Source organism: Camponotus vicinus, unplaced genomic scaffold (assembly GCF_025532165.1).
Source record: "Camponotus vicinus isolate PSW18456_S1 unplaced genomic scaffold, iyCamVici1.0 SCAF_6, whole genome shotgun sequence".
NCBI lineage: Eukaryota > Metazoa > Arthropoda > Insecta > Hymenoptera > Formicidae > Camponotus > Camponotus vicinus.
In genome coordinates, this window is record NW_028141978.1 from 9,991,454 (window position 1) to 10,012,500 (window position 21,047).

Genomic DNA, 21,047 nt, shown 5'->3' on the forward strand with positions numbered 1-21,047 from the left:
CATACCACGAAATCATAAATACGTCGAGAAAAGGCCCTTTAATATAAATAAACCCGTCGCTTATATATCCCAAGAGTTGATTATATAAATTGAATTTCGAAACACGATAAATTGAATCCTACGCAACGGTCAGTTTAGTATAAAGCTTTTTACTTGATTAATTGATTTATAAAGTAACAGATTTTATTGGCAAATTAAGTTTTTATGTACATCAACGTTCTAATAATTTATAAAGTTAAAAATGTATAGATTAAAAAATTTTATATAAATTTCTAGTTGAACTTAAACTGAAGCGAACATATATAAATCTTATTTAAGCCAATAATCTTACTTTTACATTTAAATTCGTGAGATAAGAGTATAATTTAGAATAATGTGCCTCTTCTAACAAGATTTTCACAAGATTAAGTTTATATATCGTTTATATACGTGGCTTAAGGGCGTAACGTTTCCATCGTAATCTGTTTTAAATAAAGTACAGAAGAGAGATGCCGTTGAACGTAGATGCTTGAGAACGTATTTAGCTCACATCCATTTTCGGTGCAGAACCGCGGAACTGGCCTCGCGCGATACTTCACGTTTCTATTAACGGGTTTATATCTGCATTGCCCACGCAGGGGTCCAAATAACAATATTGTAATACGGACAACGTGCCGTGTATAAGTGGTCGGATATTGTATATTAAACTGTACGCGAGACTCGTCGTGCTCGAGAGATGCGAACCGCCTCGTGTTCCCGTTTCCATCGCGGAAATGCAAAATCGTCGTCATTCCCGCGAACTTTCGTTCTCGCTAGATGCAGATCGGAGGAACGGTGCATTTTCAGCACATTCGGCGTGTCCAAAGGCGCCGCCGATTCAATTTCCGCGACGCAATCTCGCGGCATTACGGAAAATAGGAGAAATCCAGCGAAAGTAAACGTAACGCATATCTCGAAACGTAACTCGCGTTCACTGTAATAATGTAATGTAATGTAATAGTAACGAGACGATAACGACGCATCGCGTTTTGCGAGGAATCACGCGGGCGTGTTTGCGGTAGCCATTCGATATAAGTATAACGTACGTACGCAATCCATTTTCACCCCTTTATCCATGCCTCTGAATCACGCAACTATAACTTTACGAGAAGGAACGAGTTAATTTGTCCTATTCGAGGCGTCTCGTTAATCCAGTGTGATCGTATGCGGGATTATTAATAGGAAAGGTAATTGATTTAATATAAGAGAGGTGTGTGTTGCATTGTATAAGAAAATATGTGATGCATGTTATATATTAATAGATATTGCATTACCAAGCACACACGTAGGCGAGGCTATCATTGAGGAAAATGATATTCAGTTATTTCGTACATGATTCTCGTCAAGATAATAGAATTAAAGTATTATTGCATACTAGAGTAAATTGATATTGCTTATGTACACTTATGGATTTTCACTAAATTAATTTTATTATTATATATTTTGTATTAAGAGATGTAAAATGTGTAGAGAGATATAAAATATTGTAAATATATAAACGTTTGTAAAAATTTAATAATATAAATTTTAATATAATATAAATATATTATTGTGTCTGTGAAGCTGGCACGACAATCTACGAATTATAAAAAAATACTAAGAGTTCTGATAGCACTTTTCATAGTTCTATAGTTCCTGATAAAAATTAAAAAGAGTTCCGCATTCCTTATATTAAAAAATCGAAATCGAAAAAATGTCGTGCTAACTTCGCGAATCTAGCACGACACTCTTTCCTCTAAAGTACCAAAACGCGTTGAATATTATTATTTTTAGCAAGAGTTCCCGATAGTTCTGTTCAAGTTCAGCCTATATATGCAATTTCAGATCGATATTTCAAAAATTAATAATTTTTAAACAATTTTTAAGATTCTCGCCCAGCACGACATTCTCCCTCTAAAGTACTAAACCGCGTTGAAAATTATTATTTCTAATAACAGTTCTCGATAGTTCTGCTATAGTTCAGCCTATATAGGCAAATTTCAGACCGATATTTCAATAATTAATAATTTTTAACGAATTTTTAATGTCCTCGACCAGCACGACACTTAGTAAAAATGTGTCGTGCTGATGATTTTTCGTAGTTTTAACGATAGTTCTCGACAGTTCTATAAAAGTTCTATTCTTTGAAAACGTTTTTACGCAGAGTTCCGACCGTTTAATATTTTTTAAACAATTTTTTATTATTATCCAGCACGACACTCTCCCTCTAAAGTACTAAGACGCGTTGAATATTATTATTTTTAGCAAGAGTTCCCGATAGTTCTGCTATATTTCAGCCTATATATGCAATTTCTGATAGATATTTCAATAATTAATAATTTTTTACGAATTTTTAATGTCCTCGACCAGCACGACACTTAATAAAAATGTGTCGTGCTGATGATTTTCCGTAGTTTTAACGGCAGTTCTGGACAGTTCTATATAAGTTCTATCTTTTAGAAACATTTTTACGCAGAGTTCCGACCGATTACTATTTTTTAAATAATTTTTTACAATAACCCAGCACGACACTCCCTCTAAAGTACTGAGACACGTTGAATATTATTATTTTTAGCAAGAGTTCCCGATAGTTCTGCTATAGTTCAGCCTATATATGCAGTTTTAGGTCGATATTCCAAAAATTAATAATTTTTTATGAATTTTTAATGTTCTTGACCAGCACGACACTTAGTAAAAATGTGTCGTGCTGATGATTTTCCGTAGTTTTAACGGCAGTTCTGGACAGTTCTATATAAGTTCTATCTTTTAGAAACATTTTTACGCAGAGTTCCGGCCGATTACTATTTTTTAAATAATTTTTTACAATAACCCAGCACGACACTCTCCCTTTAAAGTACTGAAACGCGTTGAATATTATTATTTTTAGCAAGAGTTCCCGATAGTTCTGCTATAGTTCAGCCTATATATGCAGTTTTAGGTCGATATTCCAAAAATTAATAATTTTTTATGAACTTTTAATGTTCTTGACCAGCACGACACTTAGTGAAAATGTGTCGTGCTGATGATTTTCCGTAGTTTTAACGGCAGTTCTGGACAGTTCTACATAAGTTCTCTTTTAGAAACATTTTTACGCAGAGTTCCGACCGATTACTATTTTTTAAATAATTTTTTACAATAACCTAGCACGACACTCTCCCTCTAAAGTACTAAGACACGTTGAATATTATTATTTTTATCAAGAGTTCCCGACAGTTTTGTTGAAGTTCAGCCTATATATGCAGTTTTAGGTCAATATTCCAAAAATTAATAATTTTTTATGAACTTTTAATGTTCTTAACCAGCACGACACTTAGTGAAAATGTGTCGTGCTGATGATTTTCCGTAGTTTTAACGGCAGTTCTGGACAGTTCTACATAAGTTCTGTTTTAGAAACATTTTTACGCAGAGTTCCGACCGATTACTATTTTTTAAATAATTTTTTACAATAACCTAGCACGACACTCTCCCTCTAAAGTACTGAAACGCGTTGAATATTATTATTTTTAGCAAGAGTTCCCGATAGTTCTGCTATAGTTCAGCCTATATATGCAGTTTTAGGTCGATATTTCAAAAATTAATAATTTTTATGAATTTTTAATGTTCTTGACCAGCACGACACTTAGTAAAAATGTGTCGTGCTGATGATTTTCCGTAGTTTTAACGGCAGTTATCGACAGTTCTATATAAGTTCTATCTTTTAGAAACATTTTTACGCAGAGTTCCGGCCGATTACTATTTTTTAAATAATTTTTTACAATAACCCAGCACGACACTCTCCCTCTAAAGTACTGAAACGCGTTGAAAATAATTATTTTTGACAACAGTTCTCGATTATTCTGCTATAGTTCAGCCTATATATGCAATTTTAGGTCGATATTCCAAAAAGTAATAATTTTTAAGCAATTTTTAAGATTCTCGCCCAGCACGGCATTCTCCCTCTAAAGTACTAAACCGCGTTGAAAATTATTATTCCTAATAACAGTTCTCGATAGTTCTACTATAGTTCAACCTATATATGCAGTTTTAGGTCGATATTCCAAAAATTAATAATTTTTTATGAATTTTTAATGTTCTTGACCAGCACGACACTTAGTAAAAATGTGTCGTGCTGATGATTTTCCGTAGTTTTAACGGCAGTTCTGGATAGTTCTATATAAGTTCTACCTTTTAGAAACATTTTTACACGGAGTCCGACCGATTACTATTTTTTAAATAATTTTTTACAATAACCCAGCACGACACTCTGCCTCTAAAGTATTAAAATGCGTTGAACATGATTATTTTTAGCAAGAGTTCTCGATAATTCTGCTATAACTCAGCCTATATATGCAATTTTAGGTCGATATTCCAACAATTAATAATATAATTGTAAAAAATTATTTATGAAATAATAAACGGTCGGATCTCTACGTATAAATGTTTCTAAAGGATAGAACTTTTATAGAACTGTCGAGAACTGCCGTTAAAATTACAGAAAATCATCAGCACGACACATTTTTACTAAGTCTCGTGCTAGTCAAGAACATTAAAAATTCATAAAAAATTATTAATTTTTGGAATATCGACCTAAAACTGCATATATAGGTTGAACTATAGCAGAACTATCGAGAACTGTTATTAGAAATAATAATTTTCAACGCGGTTTAATACTTTAGAGGGAGAATGTCGTGCTGGGCGAGAATCTTAAAAATTGTTGAAACATTATTAATTTTTGGAATATCGACCTAAAATTGCATATATAGGCTGATCTATAGCAGAACTATCGGGAACTGTTGTCAAAAATAATTATTTTCAACGCGTTTCAGTACTTTAGAGGGAGAGTGTCGTGCTAGGTTATTGTAAAAAATTATTTAAAAAATAGTAATCGGTCGGAACTCTGCGTAAAAATGTTTCTAAAAGATAGAACTTATATAGAACTGTCGATAACTGCCGTTAAAACTACGGAAAATCATCAGCACGACACATTTTCACTAAGTGTCGTGCTGGTTAAGAACATTAAAAATTCATAAAAAATTATTAAGTTTTGGAATATCGACCTAAAACTGCATATATAGGTTGAACTATAGCAGAACTATCGAGAACTGTTATTAGAAATAATAATTTTCAACGCGGTTTAATACTTTAGAGGGAGAATGTCGTGCTGGGCGAGAATCTTAAAAATTGTTGAAACATTATTAATTTTTGGAATATCGACCTAAAATTGCATATATAGGCTGATCTATAGCAGAACTATCGAGAACTGTTGTCAAAAATAATTATTTTCAACGCGTTTCAGTACTTTAGAGGGAGAGTGTCGTGCTAGGTTATTGTAAAAAATTATTTAAAAAATAGTAATCGGTCGGAACTCTGCGTAAAAATGTTTCTAAAAGATAGAATTTATATAGAACTGTCCAGAACTGCCGTTAGAACTACGGAAAATCATCAGCACGACACATTTTTACTAAATGTCGTGCTGGTCGAGGACATTAAAAATTCGTAAAAAATTATTAATTATTGAAATATCGATCAGAAATTGCATATATAGGCTGAACTATAGCAGAACTATCGGGAACTCTTGCTAAAAATAATAATATTCAACGCGTCTTAGTACTTTAGAGGGAGAGTGTCGTGCTAGGTTATTGTAAAAAATTATTTAAAAAATAGTAATCGGTCGGAACTCTGCGTAAAAACGTTTTCAAAGAATAGAGCTTTTATAGAACTGTCGAGAACTATCGTTAAAACTACGAAAAATCATCAGCACGACACATTTTTACTAAGTGTCGTGCTGGTCGAGGACATTAAAAATTCGTTAAAAATTATTAATTATTGAAATATCGGCCTAAAACTGCATATATAGGTTGAACTATAGCAGAACTATCGAGAACTGTTATTAGAAATAATAATTTTCAACGCGGTTTAATACTTTAGAGGGAGAATGTCGTGCTGGGCGAGAATCTTAAAAATTGTTTAAACATTATTAATTTTTGGAATATCGACCTAAAATTGCATATATAGGCTGAACTATAGCAGAACTATCGGGAACTCTTGCTAAAAATAATAATATTCAACGTGTCGCAGTACTTTAGAGGGAGTGTCGTGCTGGGTTATTGTAAAAAATTATTTAAAAAATAGTAATCGGTCGGAACTCTGCGTAAAAATGTTTCTAAAAGATAGAACTTATATAGAACTGTCCAGAAACTGCCGTTAAAACTACGGAAAATCATCAGCACGACACATTTTTACTAAGTGTCGCGCTGGTCGAGGACATTAAAAATTCGTAAAAAATTATTAATTATTGAAATATCGATCTGAAATTTGCCTATATAGGCTGAACTATAGCAGAACTATCGAGAACTGTTATTAGAAATAATAATTTTCAACGCGGTTTAGTACTTTAGAGGGAGAATGTCATGCTGGGCGAGAATCTTAAAAATTGTTTAAAAATTATTAATTTTTGAAATATCGATCTGAAATTGCATATATAGGCTGAACTTGAACAGAACTATCGGGAACTCTTGCTAAAAATAATAATATTCAACGCGTTTTGGTACTTTAGAGGAAAGAGTGTCGTGCTAGATTCGCGAAGTTAGCACGACATTTTTTCGATTTCGATTTTTTAATATAAGGAATGCGGAACTCTTTTTAATTTTTATCAGGAACTATAGAACTATGAAAAGTGCTATCAGAACTCTTAGTATTTTTTTATAATTCGTAGATTGTCGTGCCAGCTTCACAGACACTATATTATTAGTATTAATAATAGCGAATAATAATTGAAGAAATAACATATCAATAATAGCCACAACGATACTTTTCAAGTAAAGCAGGAAAAATAGGAATCTATTTTTAAAGCACGTGATATGTCAATTTTTGTTACTTGAGAAAGTACGAGACTCCATTGGACTTCAACGTGCGTTATTAATGAACAAGCAATTAACGTGCCAGCGTTCTCTTTGCGCAAGTCGAAGTCGAGGACATAAAACGCGATCGCGGTGTTCCCACCATTGATCAGCACGCTCGAATCTGTATTTCGTGATTGTTTCATTGTCGCATTTGTACGCGGGTGGTCTCGCCTTTCGCGAGAGCGAGCGGTGCGACCGAGGCACATAATGCATCGTCGCCCTCGCTCGTCGCGGGCGTCGTCGCAGTTTGTCGTACATACGTCGAGATGGCAAGAAACGATGGCGCAATTACTCCTCGCTGCCGCCTCTCTTTCTCTCTCTCTCGCTTTCTCGTCCCTCTCAGCCTCTTTCCCCGGCTCGTGACATACACGAGCCGAGCCGTAATTGTTTTAACGTTTTAATAACCGCGCGTTCGCGTGCGCACCGCCAGAAGACTCCTGTCGCCTTCACGTAAATACGGCGAAACACCGTCCGATTGTGTCAACCGAGATTACGTCAGATTCCTTGTGTATCGCAACTTGTATGTATCACGCGATAAATTCACGTTTCGCGATTTGAATTATATTTCCGTCCTTTTACTTCGACCAACCTGCATTCATCAAACCTGCGTTTGATTGCTTATTTTCTTTTTATTAGAATATATTTACATTGAGACTTATATATGCTTATTAAATCATTAATGAAAATGATGATTCATTATAGTATATTGAAAGTGTATAGATAAGTATTTAAATACTTGTAAAACTTTATAATTTTAACAAGAAATTGAGTATTTATAGAATAAACATTGTTAAATTAATATAATTCGCATTGATATCATATGATAGAGGTATGGTTTTAATTATTCCGATGTGCCCGTTTTATGTGGAGGAGAGAAGGAAGATTCTCTCAGAATCTCTCCTCATACTATTTCATTGCGAATGACTCGCATAATTGAACCATTAGCGCAGTCCTGCCATTTCATGCCGCAAGGTGCACTTTAATCGTGTCGCAGAACACTATTCTAAATTGTATATTGCCGCACTGATTTACGTCCCTATATACAAAAAAGGAGATAGTATTACAGGCACTGTCGAGCAATATTCCTCATCTGGATTCTTCTACGTTTACTCTTTCGAAATTTATATAATTTACATATTTGCTCGCAAAACATGTGATTTTTTATAAACATAATTTCATTATATATTTATATATTCTTTTTTTAATTATTTCTCTTTACTTTTCTTTGGTTTCAGAGATATTTTTAAGGCTTACTTATCTTGATAAACGATTGTTAATTTGACAATTGATTTACATCCCATAATACATTTACCGTTAATGAGTTCACGGCACTGAAAGGTACCATCTGGCGTACAGCTTCCATTCAAGGAGATCGAAATTAAAGACAGGGCGGTCACTGACGCAAAAGTATTAACGAGTCTCGATCGTCGCGGTGAATGTATTCGTAATAGAAGTCGATTTGTAGCCCGTCGATCGACGAGCGAAAGCGCGCGTTAATTTGCGGTTGCTTCATTCATATAATATACGCTGAAATGGAACCAGTGTCCGCACTCGCTTGTCGACATTTGTATTATGCAAATGTTTACTTACAGCTGGGCGTACGATAATTTTCGATGGATAATTACGTGACACGATGATTATCGCTCACTGAATACATTTGGCCTCTTTAGAGAAAATTTATTTGCGTCTGTTTTTCTGAATTTTTTTTTAGAATTCTCAGCTTTTAATCTTTGCAGTAATAAATTAAACTAAAAGTCCCAGGACTTTTTTCGTTAATTTTAGAGACAGTTCTCATTCATTGATAATGAAACATATTTTCGGGATAGTTATTAGAGAAATTGCAGCTTTACTTTTTCGCGATGTTTGGGATTACCCACGATCTATGCCGCGACTATTCCATTCTCACCCCCTTCGGTCTCCCTCTCGCTAATTTTCTGCGAAGAGCAATTTTGTTTCCAAGGCAGCCATTACGATTGCTATAATAGCGCTCATCAGACCCCGCCGCCTATCACCTTTACCTTCGTCTTGTCTAATTACAGGTCGCGTTTATTGTTTCAGGAGGAGAGCGAGCTCTCGAGCAAGCGGTGGGCCAGTGCGCCTCGCCGCCCGGACAGCCCCTGCGTCCTGGGGGCACCGACGTCTAGGGAGGTAAGTCGATTTTATCCCGAATATATTTAATTTCGACGTCTCGAAAATGCATCAGCACAATCGAGAATACGCAATTTGTTTTATTTAAACAAATCGCATTTAATCGATAGAATCTCACTTAAAAAATATTTTACGTAATAGTATAAAAGATATGTGTAAATTTTAATACATGAGAGAGATTAATCTTGTCAATAAAGGAGACTTGCCGCGCGGATTTTAAACCGCCTGACGACGGAGTCGACTGGGAATTTTTCTTGATATGTCACGTCGTGTGGCAAATATAGAAATACGCTCGCGTACAGTTATTCGCGAGATACGTCATTCTCTATGCTATCAAGTGTCGTTGCTCTTAACGGACGTTAAAATTTCCTCGCGATTATTCATGCCGATAAAATCTCGCCTCGAACGGACGGTGCACGTATAATAACGAACGCTTGGAGCGCTTCGTGAAGCACTTCGCGGGTCATCGTTGGATGCCGGTCGTACGACTTATTCGTGCGAATACATGGCGCCACCCACAGGATCTCTATGATGGGTGTGACTCGTGTTGGCATTCGTGATGCATATTACGTCGCAATGCGAGAGAGAACACGAACGTTTGGAGCCGCCGCCTCTTGCGCGTTCATCCGTGTTCTCTTTAACGATGCAGTCAATGGCTCGCGAACGTGCGAATTTTGCGATTCGAATCGTCATTTTTTGACTAGTGTTTCTACTCGAGAATTATTCAAAATACTTATGTCAAAAAGCTAAAAACAAGCGCGAATTTCTGATGGACGGCATTTCTTCACCAAATCGTACATCTGTTGACCAACGGAACTTATCCATTCCAATTACACGGATATTAGCGACCACCGATTTGATTTCGATTCCATTTTCAACTACCGCGAGTAGTGCTCGCGTAAGTTTGTCGTTAGGGCAAAGTAGGTACGTACGCTCCGTTCTATGAGGCAATACACCGACCATGGTAATAAAACGCTCTCTCGCTTGTGTCCGTGACATGAAATATCGTGGATCCTTTCACGAAACGAAAATAGAGAATCGCCAGTGCTCCGGGGAACGTATTCAAGATCCATCGCGTTTCACGCGACATGCTTGTTACCATGACTAGGAGACGGCAATACGTCGTTGAAGGACATGGTCGATGAACATCATTCGTCGCATCGTGCTAGGTTTCACTCGGTAGCTGCAAATGCTAGGTTTTGCAAATGTAATAATTTTATATATTTAATTCAAGTAACTATTCAATTAAATATTTGATTATTCTACCAGCGATATTAAGATAATTTAAGAGAAACTTTTTCAATTAAATAATATTAAAACTCGTGAAAATTAGAAAAAAATGGGTACTCGATAAGAGAGAGATTGAGATTTTTATATGATTCATATAGAAGAATTATATTGAAGGATAATATTAATATGTGAGTATAGAAGGAAATAAGATGAAAGGAGAAAGAATTTCGTATCTCTCTCTCTCTCTCTCTCTCTCTCTCTCTTTCGAATCACGCAAATGTCCGACGCGTACCACCTGTTACAGGCAGGTATTTCCTGTAGTCGATGCGCCTCGCGGCTGCCCGGCACGCGTCACTTGACACGCGCGTGCGACGTGAAATCATAATTTGACGGTGCGTTTTTGTCCGGTCGCGATTAGTCACGAAATTCTTCCGTACTTTAGACGTTCGTAATACGATAACTCGTTAACGATGTTGACAGATCGCTTCATACTGCTTAATTTTGCACGCAAGAAAAAATTACACTCGACGTTACCCTTCTTTGCCTGAGGATGCCGAATTGGCCCGATCCTCGTTCGAGTATTTCCAGAGAAAATTGTTGCAAGTCACGGTGCATCTTTCGCGAAGAGAGGAAAAGAGGTGCGGGGAGAGGGGGAGGGATGACAAGGGGGCACAGCGCTGGGTGCGCGCGGTTACATCGAGTACGGTTCAATTCCGTTACGTGGACGTAAGCCGCGGGCTTCCCACGCCAATTAAACATGACTCATTAACGGGCAGGAGAGCAGTAGCAGCAGCCGGTAGCCCGGGATCGATGGCTGGCCGTGAGCGGCGGACGCACACATAGTCGTGATCCTTCCTATAACTCTCCGGCGCGGCAATCGGAACTAATCTCGACCGTCCTCCTCTGCACCGGCTGATGCGATATTACGGCGGGTAGGTAGGTATATACCTGTAACCGTTCGATATATATACCTGCGCGACCACGTTGATGCAATATTTATAGTTGCATATAATCGTTCCGCGATTCCATCGCAAGCACATATTCTACCGGAAATGCGAGCGTCATCCGTTGACATCTAAATTTTACTATGCTTTTAGCTCGTAACATATCTGTCACTATGATTGAGGGATTTTAATCTCATATTTATATTACTCGCGTTATCTGAAATTATTTTATGAAACGTCAAGCAATTTATTTTTTAAATTTTAATATTTGTTCTACTCAATATTTATTTTTTCCTTTAAACGAACAAATTGATGGTGTTTACATCCACGTTTCAGAATTACACTTAGTATAATTGCCATAAAAATATCGAATTGCATTGAAAAAGAAAAAATCTAATATTTATTAGCGGCTCGGCTGGAATCGTAAATTATTCATATTTTGCAGAGTTCGATGGCATTTTAAAGGCGACGCGAATGCCATAACTGTTTAAGGCCATCAATGGTGAATGAAACGTCTATTTAACCGGAAAATAAAAGTGCGTATAGTTTTTCCGTGAAATCGATAGTCATCGCCGTAGGGCATCCTCGTTGCTTCGGCTATCTCGCTGTCAACTGCAACAAAGTAACGGGACGCGTACTACTAACAATACCTTTACTGCTATTCTCCTCTGGCTCTGGCGCGCGCGCGTGATAGCATTAAGATCTGCTTCATGCAAGCAAACTTTTATCAGATTGCGCGCAATGTGAAACGGCACAATAGATCTTAAATTATTTTCGATCGGGCGCGATATACGCTGATTAATGCGGGCGTCGGTAATCGCGGAATTGTTTGTCACAGACTTTGACACGCGCGATTGTGCTTTTACCGCGCCAGATAAAACTAGTTATTCGGATTAAACATTAATAAGCGTCTATTATGCTAGAGAATGGTAGAGAATATAGAATTATCGTATCGATAGAGAGTTATTTAAGATTGATCAAATCAAACGCACATAGATTTCCTGTAATCAGTTAAATAAATAGTTAATTAAATATCAATTAAATTGATTTTTGGTATAAATTACGGCTTGTGAGAATTTTTTAGAGATAAAAACATTGCGTTTAATTTAATATTTTTGTATTTAAAAATATTAGATGCTTACTCGATGCATCTTATATTTCAAAAACTAGTGTTTCTTTCATCTCTCACACATACTACAAATTAATAGAAATTAAAATATAATCCGAAAAGTTAAAAGAACGCAAACTTACTTTGGAAAAAAAGGGGAATACTTGTCTAAAATTAGTACCTATTTAAAAGAATTAAATTAATGGAGGCGTGAATGTTTCGACGATATCTCGGCGGCGCCCTCGTCTTGCTTCTCTCCTACGTTTATCGTAGGAGAAAATTCCGCGACCTGTGAAACGGTCCTAACGGGCCCCCGACGTTCTTCCCACAGCAGTCGCGCGATGTTCCGCGAGAGCCTCGAGAGAAGACGCGAGAAGAAGTCTCGACCCGGCCGCGACAAGAGTGGAAGAGGAGGACCGGGAAGGAGGGGGGTAAATTATTGCCGGTGCATTCGGCGATCGCTTCCGATAGTCGTGGATTCCTCCGTGAGTCTCGTGTTCGTCGCCTGCCTTTGGCAGCTGTGGAATCCTCCGTCGTTTCGCCACGATTCCCCTCGCTTCCTCCTTTGGTCGTCGTCGTTCAAGTCAGCGGCGGCGATGCAGAAGAGACCGCGGGGGTGCCCGTTAAAGGCAAAGCTGAAAGGCCGGACCTTCGGCGGAGAACTTGAGACGGATGGCGCGGCGAGATCGGACCCGATCCGTGAAGTCCCACTTGCTGGATAATAGCGCGGATAGCCGCGAAAGTTACGAGTCGCTGGACGGCTAATGTTGGCGTCTATCACTCAGAACGGCGCTAATGGCATCGGCGAGGCCCTAATGGCTGAACCTCATGGTCCCGGACGAGTCCGATCTCTGACGCGTCTCTCCTTCTCCGTAACAGGAATTATTCGATATCGCATCTTCTGCAGAACTTTATTCAGGGACCATTTGCGTCACTTTGTACTATATATATATAACGATAATTTTTTATTTAATCGAATTTTGATTGATCGAAAATCTAAACATTCTACGATATTTAACGTGCGAAAAAATTGATCATTTTAAAAAAGTCTTAAAACTATGTCGCATGCGAGAGAGCGAGAAGGATCTTTTAAATGCGGCTATTTTTTTTTGCGAAGAAGTACGTTACCAACATAGTAATTTCACCGGCCACGGACAAGCGGTTTATCCGCTTGTTGAGAGAGACTCATCATCTATAATAATAGCTTTCGTATTTCGTGGAAATTCGAAACGCCACCTGCTCTTTGTGGCGTGTGCGTGCACCAGGTAATGGAAGTCACGGACTTCGCGTCGCATTTGACCCACTTGCAGCGTTGCTGCATCGATGAATCTCAAAGCCCCGCTAAAACCGGGACGCTCGGAAGTAGGATTAACCGTAGTCATCGTCGTTGTCGTCGTCGGGCTCGCGTGCCGGCTCCGAGATTTATGACACCTCCAACGCCAGCAGTTGGCCGGTCATCGGCGCGATTTCTCATTGTTAGAAAACCCGGAATCTGCACCCACATTATCTATTCGATTTCTAATTTCCAATTTCCAATGGCCGACCGGCGAGATGTGGGTAACTAGGCAAATGGCGGCCCACACGGGGCAACATCATCGGAGATCGACGATGCTCTTATCTATTACCTCTTCAGCGACTCTGATCGATTATTGGTTACGGAGGATGCTCCTCGTGGAATCGAAATGAACGATCCGCGACTTTTTTCAGTCGATGATGTTTGTGGGCGAGAAGATAAAAAGAGTCGCGCGCGTTTGAGGCCGAACGTGGGCAGATCCCAAGTCCGACTTTGCCGGTGGACATCGTTGAGTCGCGCTTTCAGACCGTCTCGCCGAGGTCTCTTTCTCCTCTTGACAAAAGAGAATGTCGTCATCGGACGTTCCTATGGGCGCGTATGTCTCTTGCCGTAGCGGCGCGTTTCCAATTCATTAGAGATTTGTCGAGCGGCATCGCAAAGAGACGTGGAAAGGCACGCCGTTGCATTTGAATACGTCGTGCGACGGAAATTAGATAGCTTTCATTTATATTGTCTGCTTCGAATTAGAAAATCTTCGACTACGTGAAGTAAATGCAAAGTTAGAGAGAGAAACAAAATTTTAATACAAGATACGCGACATTATGAATATGCAAAACATAAAAATTTGTAATTGACCGTGTCTGAAAGATAATCGTTCATAGAAGATTGCGCTTGATGAAAGGTAAATTTCTATTTCTATGACTTATTCGACGATTATTTCATGAATTTTTAACAAAATTGTAAAATGCGAACATTATTGAAAATCCTTTCACAACACTTATTCGATCGTCGAGCATCCTTAAGTCTATGCGGCACATTGACGAGGCAATCGATGTAAGGATGCAGGAATTTGCGAAGGAATTCGAGTCTCTTTCTATGTAAGAGACGTTTCCTTCGCGAGAGACGGTGCGCATTTCGTCGAGTGGACACTCCCGGATCTCTTTCTCTTCTTATCCGTAGGTAGATGTCGTCACCGCCGGCGCGCGTGCTCCTCTCCGAATTACGTAACCCCGCGCGGGGATGCACACGCGTGTGTGGGTAAGCACGTGCGTGTGCGCGCCTTTTACGTGGGGTACCGCGCCTTCGTCACGGAGAACGAATAAATGGACGGACGGACGGACGGCATCGCATCGCATCGTTGCGTTCTAAATCGGCGTACCTGGTCGGTGCATAACCGTCTCGGTGTAACCCGTGCATCTGCCGGAGCCGGCCATTCAGGCCTTTGTCTCCCGACTAACGTGGGCGTTACGGAATATCTATTGTCGGCGCGAAGCATCCACGCTCGGGGGGAGGGAAGGCGTGCACGTATGTATGTATATGCGCGCTCGCAGACGATTCTGCGGTTCGGCGTCGTCGTCATAACGGGAACGGCGGCGCGGTGCGTGCGAAACGTTATGCAAAACTATGCTTTGCGCAATTTGCCCGCGCGCGCGGATGCGCCTCGCGAATCGACCCATCGAACCGATCACCTATACAGGTAGAAGATGGGTAGGTAGGTAGGCAGGCAGGCTCTCGGCAAGTCGTTGCTTCTAAGCCTGACAGTTCTTGATGAACGCAACGTCCTCGCGATCCATCGAATAGCGGGGCCAATCCTTTGCTCGTGATGAGAAAACAATGTCTTTGTAACGACCACGTTTTATTGTTACGCGTATATAAATTTTGGATTAACGTTGACAGATTTTATAAAATTGTAAGAATATTAATCTTCTCTAAAAATGCAAAATTAAATTTTTATTGAGAAACTATAATTATTTTCAATTTATACATTTACAAGAGAAGAAATGGATAGAAGCTTAAATAGAAAGAATATTTAAAATTGATTCAGTAAAATTTTAAAAAATTCCTCGAACAAATTTTATTACACATAGTTTAGTGTCATCACTTTTTCGAGTAGATAGATTTGTATGTGATACTATAAGCGCGGTATATAACTCTCGGGAGAGATGTATGAGGATCGAGCGTGGCCGCGCGATGTTAGATCGTTCGCGGATCAAAGGGGAGTGCACTTAACCAGCTGCATTATTTGCAGCCTAAGGATGACTGCAATGATAAATGCGCGCGCGGAGAAAGAAGACCGGGTAGAAGTCTTTTGACGCGCTGCGCTTTTAGCATCGCGCGTACGTGGCGCACTGGAATGTATCAGAATACATGAATACCTATTTAAGCGAAACGTTGATTGTAAAGAATACGTAGTACAAACGGGATTTTAATGTACGGTAGCAACTATACATTTGCCATAGTCTTTTCAATTTGCATCGGAAATGCGCTTCGTGCCGTTGCTAATCCATCATCCATCACAGTTTTATCACGTTTTCAAAATCATATCGTCATTCTAATGAAGATCTTAAGCAATCTCATCACGATTATAACATTTAGTGTCAAATATATCGATTTTATTTTTCCAACGTAAATGAATTTTATATAAATATAAAAAAATTTAATAAAATGTTAATCGCGTATAACCTGATAATTACATTTTCTCTCCTTTTCTAAGAAAGGAGTTGCCTGTCCAGGCTTCGCGTAAGAAACGAAAGCACGCGGATGGTAAATCGGGATCGCGCACGATCCAGGAGCAGACATGATAGTAGCGACACGATCACGCTCCCCCTCGGAGAGGAGGTCATGTCGCTAACGAAATATGGCTTTCCTCGGAGGCGCATGCTGCCCGCGGCACGTTTTCGCCAATGGCATTTTAATCGAACGCCGAAGAGCTCGAAACTCTCGTGTCTCCACCTTCACCGTGTCTTCTCCTCCCCTCTGCCCTTCCCTCCACCGGCTCGTGGTTTCGCTCTTCGCGAATTTACATGTCGTGCCGCAACGCAATCCGCCGCAAACGCGCATCGCATGCCGCGAGGTGTGGCAGATGCGCGCGGAATTACTCTCGCATCGAACCGCAGGCATTCGCACCTTGTTCTTTACGCATACGTAAGAGACTTGTCTTTTTATCGCGTATTAATATCGAATTAAATTGCATTAATTTAGCATTTAATTTCTTCGTGTTTATAGAAAGCCTTTTCCTCGAGAAGACGACTGGATTCGTATCCATCTTACTTGGTGGCATTTTCCGGCGAAATATCTCGGCTCGAAAATACTTGAAGTATAAATTTACCGGGATGACTTTCCGCTGAAACACACATTTACCATAAGCACACCCTAACTCTAACTCACCGCTTGCGGTATTGTAACCTCGGGAGGTTTCACACGGGAGAGCGATGATTTCAGCTCTTCCTCCGTTTCCTTCACGCCAACTGTCGTGTTCTTACGTTCTTTTTCCCTGCGATGGGCTAACATTCTTGTTCCACTGCCGTATATGTACGTCTTTTTCATCGTTGTCATCTTCTTATAGTTTTTTCCGCTGCTAACCGGCGCGAATCAAAACTTGTAAAGTCGTTAGAGCATAAGTTTTCATGACTTGTCAAGTGCTGCGACATGTTCTCGAACTATTACCTCACAATTGAACTACATCTACCAATTGTACATTTAATCTTTTTTCGAGTGAAAAACAGTTGCAGTTTTTTAAAAAGATCTTTGTAGAATTTACAAGTTAAATGAGACTTTTAAAAAATATAATGTTAGAGAGCGTAATAAATTACAGAAATTTCAATCAAAAAGTATAATAATTAATTTTATGCTGACTTAATCTCAAGTTGTATTAGAAAATATATTTAATATTGACAAATTATATATAAACTCCTCTATAAAGAGATGACGTCGAGTGAAACTTTCGTTGAGGAAAAAATCGAATTAGCTGAAAAGCTCCACAAGGTGTGATGACAGTTCTGGGACATCCTATACATCAGCTCGCATCTCTCTCTATCCATAGAAATCTCGAATTTCTCTCTAAGCGCTCGTAATAGAACACATTTCCGAGTATAGGTCTTTCCTAAGTGCACAACCCGTCATACGAGATTACGATAGAAAGAGAGAGAGAGAGATAGGCTAGTGAATTGCTATTTCTACACCCTGCCAAAATACATGTGCAAGTCGCAAATGGACGTCCAATTCGCACAGGCATCTCTTCCCTCCTCTCCTTCTCTTGCTCTTTCTCGGGTGATGATTACTCGATACGAAGCATCGGAACGAGGCGCGTCATATATGCAATTCCATTTCCCCGTCACAAGAGGAATCGTTTTGCCGAGGTGCGCATTCTCTCCTCTCGACGATTCACACGCGTCCTACAGATTCTCGATCAACGGATAATCTCGTCGGTCGAGATGTGTTGGTGCGAGGTTCTAAGCTCGTGCTATCCTACTTTCTTCGACGTCCGTGTCGCCGCGGATCTATGCAGAAGACGCGTCCTTCGCGATGCCACAACAGGTGGAAAGCAAAGTCGGCCTTCGTATTTCCTCGACTCACCTCTCTTCCTAAAGTGTTCGTTTTTTTTTTTCATTCTCGGGCGTTTCAACCGCCTTTTTTCGCGTTACCTTCGTCCCGTCTACGGTCCGCGATAAATCGCCACGACAGCCGCGGCACGAACGCTTTTTTCGCGATATGTAACGTTATGTGTAATACGTAATGACGAGGCGCGCAAAAAATGATTAAGCACGCTAAGTCGGGATTAACGCGGCAAGCCTTGCGCGCAATTGGCAACTAGTGGAAGGTCAGAGGTATTTTATAGCGATGCACATCTCACACGGTAGAATGCGGTTTACTTTTAAGGAGCGACAGCAGAATTGCTAATAACCTGATATATAATTGACGGAACGCCTTGACGCAGAAAATGTTAAAGATCAAGGTCGCAGCACGATACGCTAAATTTACGTATAAAACTCCGTATAATATCTGATGACCGCGAGCAATTTCTATGACGAGAAGAGTAAAGTTGATAGAGAACTCGTACGATGCACCGCTTGCAGTTAAGCCGCAAGTCGCGTCGATTTTGTCGAGAGAAACCCGTCGCTTCGTCGTCTTCAGAGGCACCGCCATTCGACCGCGAAGACCGTCGAGAGAGTGTGTAACATTTCCGGAAGTCCCGACTCATTCCCGTGTCCTGAGCACCGGCACGCTCGTTACCTCTAGGAAGAGGAAGGTAACGCATATAATACTCGAACTTGCTTTTTTACGCGAGATCTGTCGAGTCAGTCGCTCAGAGCCTAGCTTAACAGTCGTAACATCTGCCGTCGTTGAGTATCTGGGTACCGGTAGAATACTCGACGAGAGCGTGTGTCATCTTCTCGCGCGCAGCGCACCGCGGCTTTTATTGCGTTTCATTACAAAATCGCGGCAGGTCTCTGGTAGAGTCTAAGTGAATTTCTCGGGCTAGTAAATCGCGCATTACAAATAGGAACCCGAGGTAAACACGAGTGCGGTAATAAAATTACGCGGGTATTACCTCGACACGTCGAAAGGCCGTTTCCTCGAGATTATTGCGATTTAACTCACAATCGTAAGATTTTTTATGTTCCGCGAAAACGTGAAAATATTTTCTAACTTGATTTTTTTTCCAAAAGAGAAGATTACGCAACCTTTTGGATATATTGTAATATAAATTTTTGAAATATAATTTTAAGAAATCATATATAATATACTCGATATCGTTTGCTATATTATATTAACTATTGCTGAAATTCAGCGGAAGAAGGATATTTCTCACAGAGGAACGAATAAAGCTTATACCTTTCGGAGGCAATCTTCGCGTCAGCGACGACGACAACGACAATTCGCCTGCGCGAAAGTACGACATACGTCTCCTTCCACGCGCGTCCTGCTATTTTTCCGTTTTCGAAAGTAGACCTCGTCCAACGCGTCGCAGAATAGAACGCGTTAGCCTGCCGAGGTTGTGATTTATTATCCGTCGTCTACCGCTGGCTGCTCGACGCGCTGCCCCCCTCCCCCTTCGTGTCGTAAACACACGTTGCAACCATCGTGCTGTTCGGTTAAACAGCTGGTAGACCAGAAACACCTTATTCCGCGGTGCTTCGTCGCTCTTGCGCGTTCACAGTTTGCGCCTTTGGATACACCGGTCCTGCTTTGTTCCCAGCAGAGACGGATCTCTGCTTGGAAAGTAATCGAAACAGGCGTTCTAGTTTTCAAGGACATATTTTCAAGAATCATTTTCTGAAATAATTCAATTTTTTAATTCTTGAGATTTATTCTGGTTTGTCCTAGTTTTTTTAAATTTAACTCGTAATTTTGAGAAAATAATGTACCTAATTTTATTTATTATCTCGTCTTATTACACCTGAAATATATTAATAAAATATATAATTCTGTCAAAAAATATTTATTTTTAAAAATTTTAATATATTAATTATATTACAAAGAAAAGAGGAGCAGAGAAAGAGAGAAAAAGCATATTTCTTTTAACACTTGCCGATTTATTCTTTTACCGAGAAATTGTCAAAATTTATTGTATCTTGAAAAATATATGTGTGACTTGAGACACTGATTTCGATACGCTTTTCGACCCTTAACCTGGGCGTCCTTCGATCAATCGATTAATCACCCGAAAAAAGTATAGCGGCCTATAATTAAACATTATCGCTTGATTAAAGCTGCACGCAGGCAGGATTTTGTATTTATTCGAGTCCGCGGAGAGGCCGGCGAGTCTCGGAAAGCCTGCAATTATTCGAGTCGTCATGGCCCACGGTCGATCCTCAAATTACGTGATTGACAGCTCGAATCGTCTGTCAGATCCGGCTAGGATAAAGTCCACCTCGGATAAAGAGAGTCCCAAAGAGAGAAGCGCGATAGCTCTTTTCTCACCGTCCGTTCCGTCTATGGCGTTTCTGTCCGAATTCAATCGCGCGGACAGCTTGCTAAATATTTGTTCGCTCGTTCGACGTTCGAAATTAACAGCCACGGCTGTCTTTCAGTGTCAGTTTGAAAAACATCGATATGAAGAATTGTACGCTTCCGACGAATGTTTCGGCTGTCAATAATTAACGGTAGTCAATGTACTAAGAGTGTTTTTATTCCCCTATGTGGAATTTTTTAAGATAAATTATGTGATTTGTATAGAATTTTTTTCTGATCATATATTAATCTTATGCAATTTTGCAGAAAAAAGTGTACAAGATACACATGTATCTCGAAAAAAAATGTACCATTTATTTTATTTCATTTTGTTTTTTTTTCTCAGAGAAATTATTCAGAATGAGTTGTCAAAATCGCTCTTTGCGAAGAGGACTTTTTCGACAAGAACAACGGATCGCGGCGCGAGATTTACATGTAAGTGCGCGCGTAGAAGAATTTATTGCCGCGACGAATGATCGATCGAGCTGTGC

The 21,047-nt window shown here is 39.6% G+C and overlaps 1 protein-coding gene across 1 annotated transcript in view; it reads left to right on the top strand.

Annotated features, from left to right (window-relative positions):
- The window catches only part of LOC145973047 (uncharacterized), a 299,775-nt gene that overhangs the window by 99,426 nt on the left and 179,302 nt on the right, over positions 1-21,047 (top strand). The window contains exon 3 of the mRNA XM_083102196.1: positions 8,937-9,026. Within this exon, the coding sequence (XP_082958322.1) occupies positions 8,937-9,026 (90 nt within the window). The remainder of the gene's footprint in view (positions 1-8,936; positions 9,027-21,047) is intronic.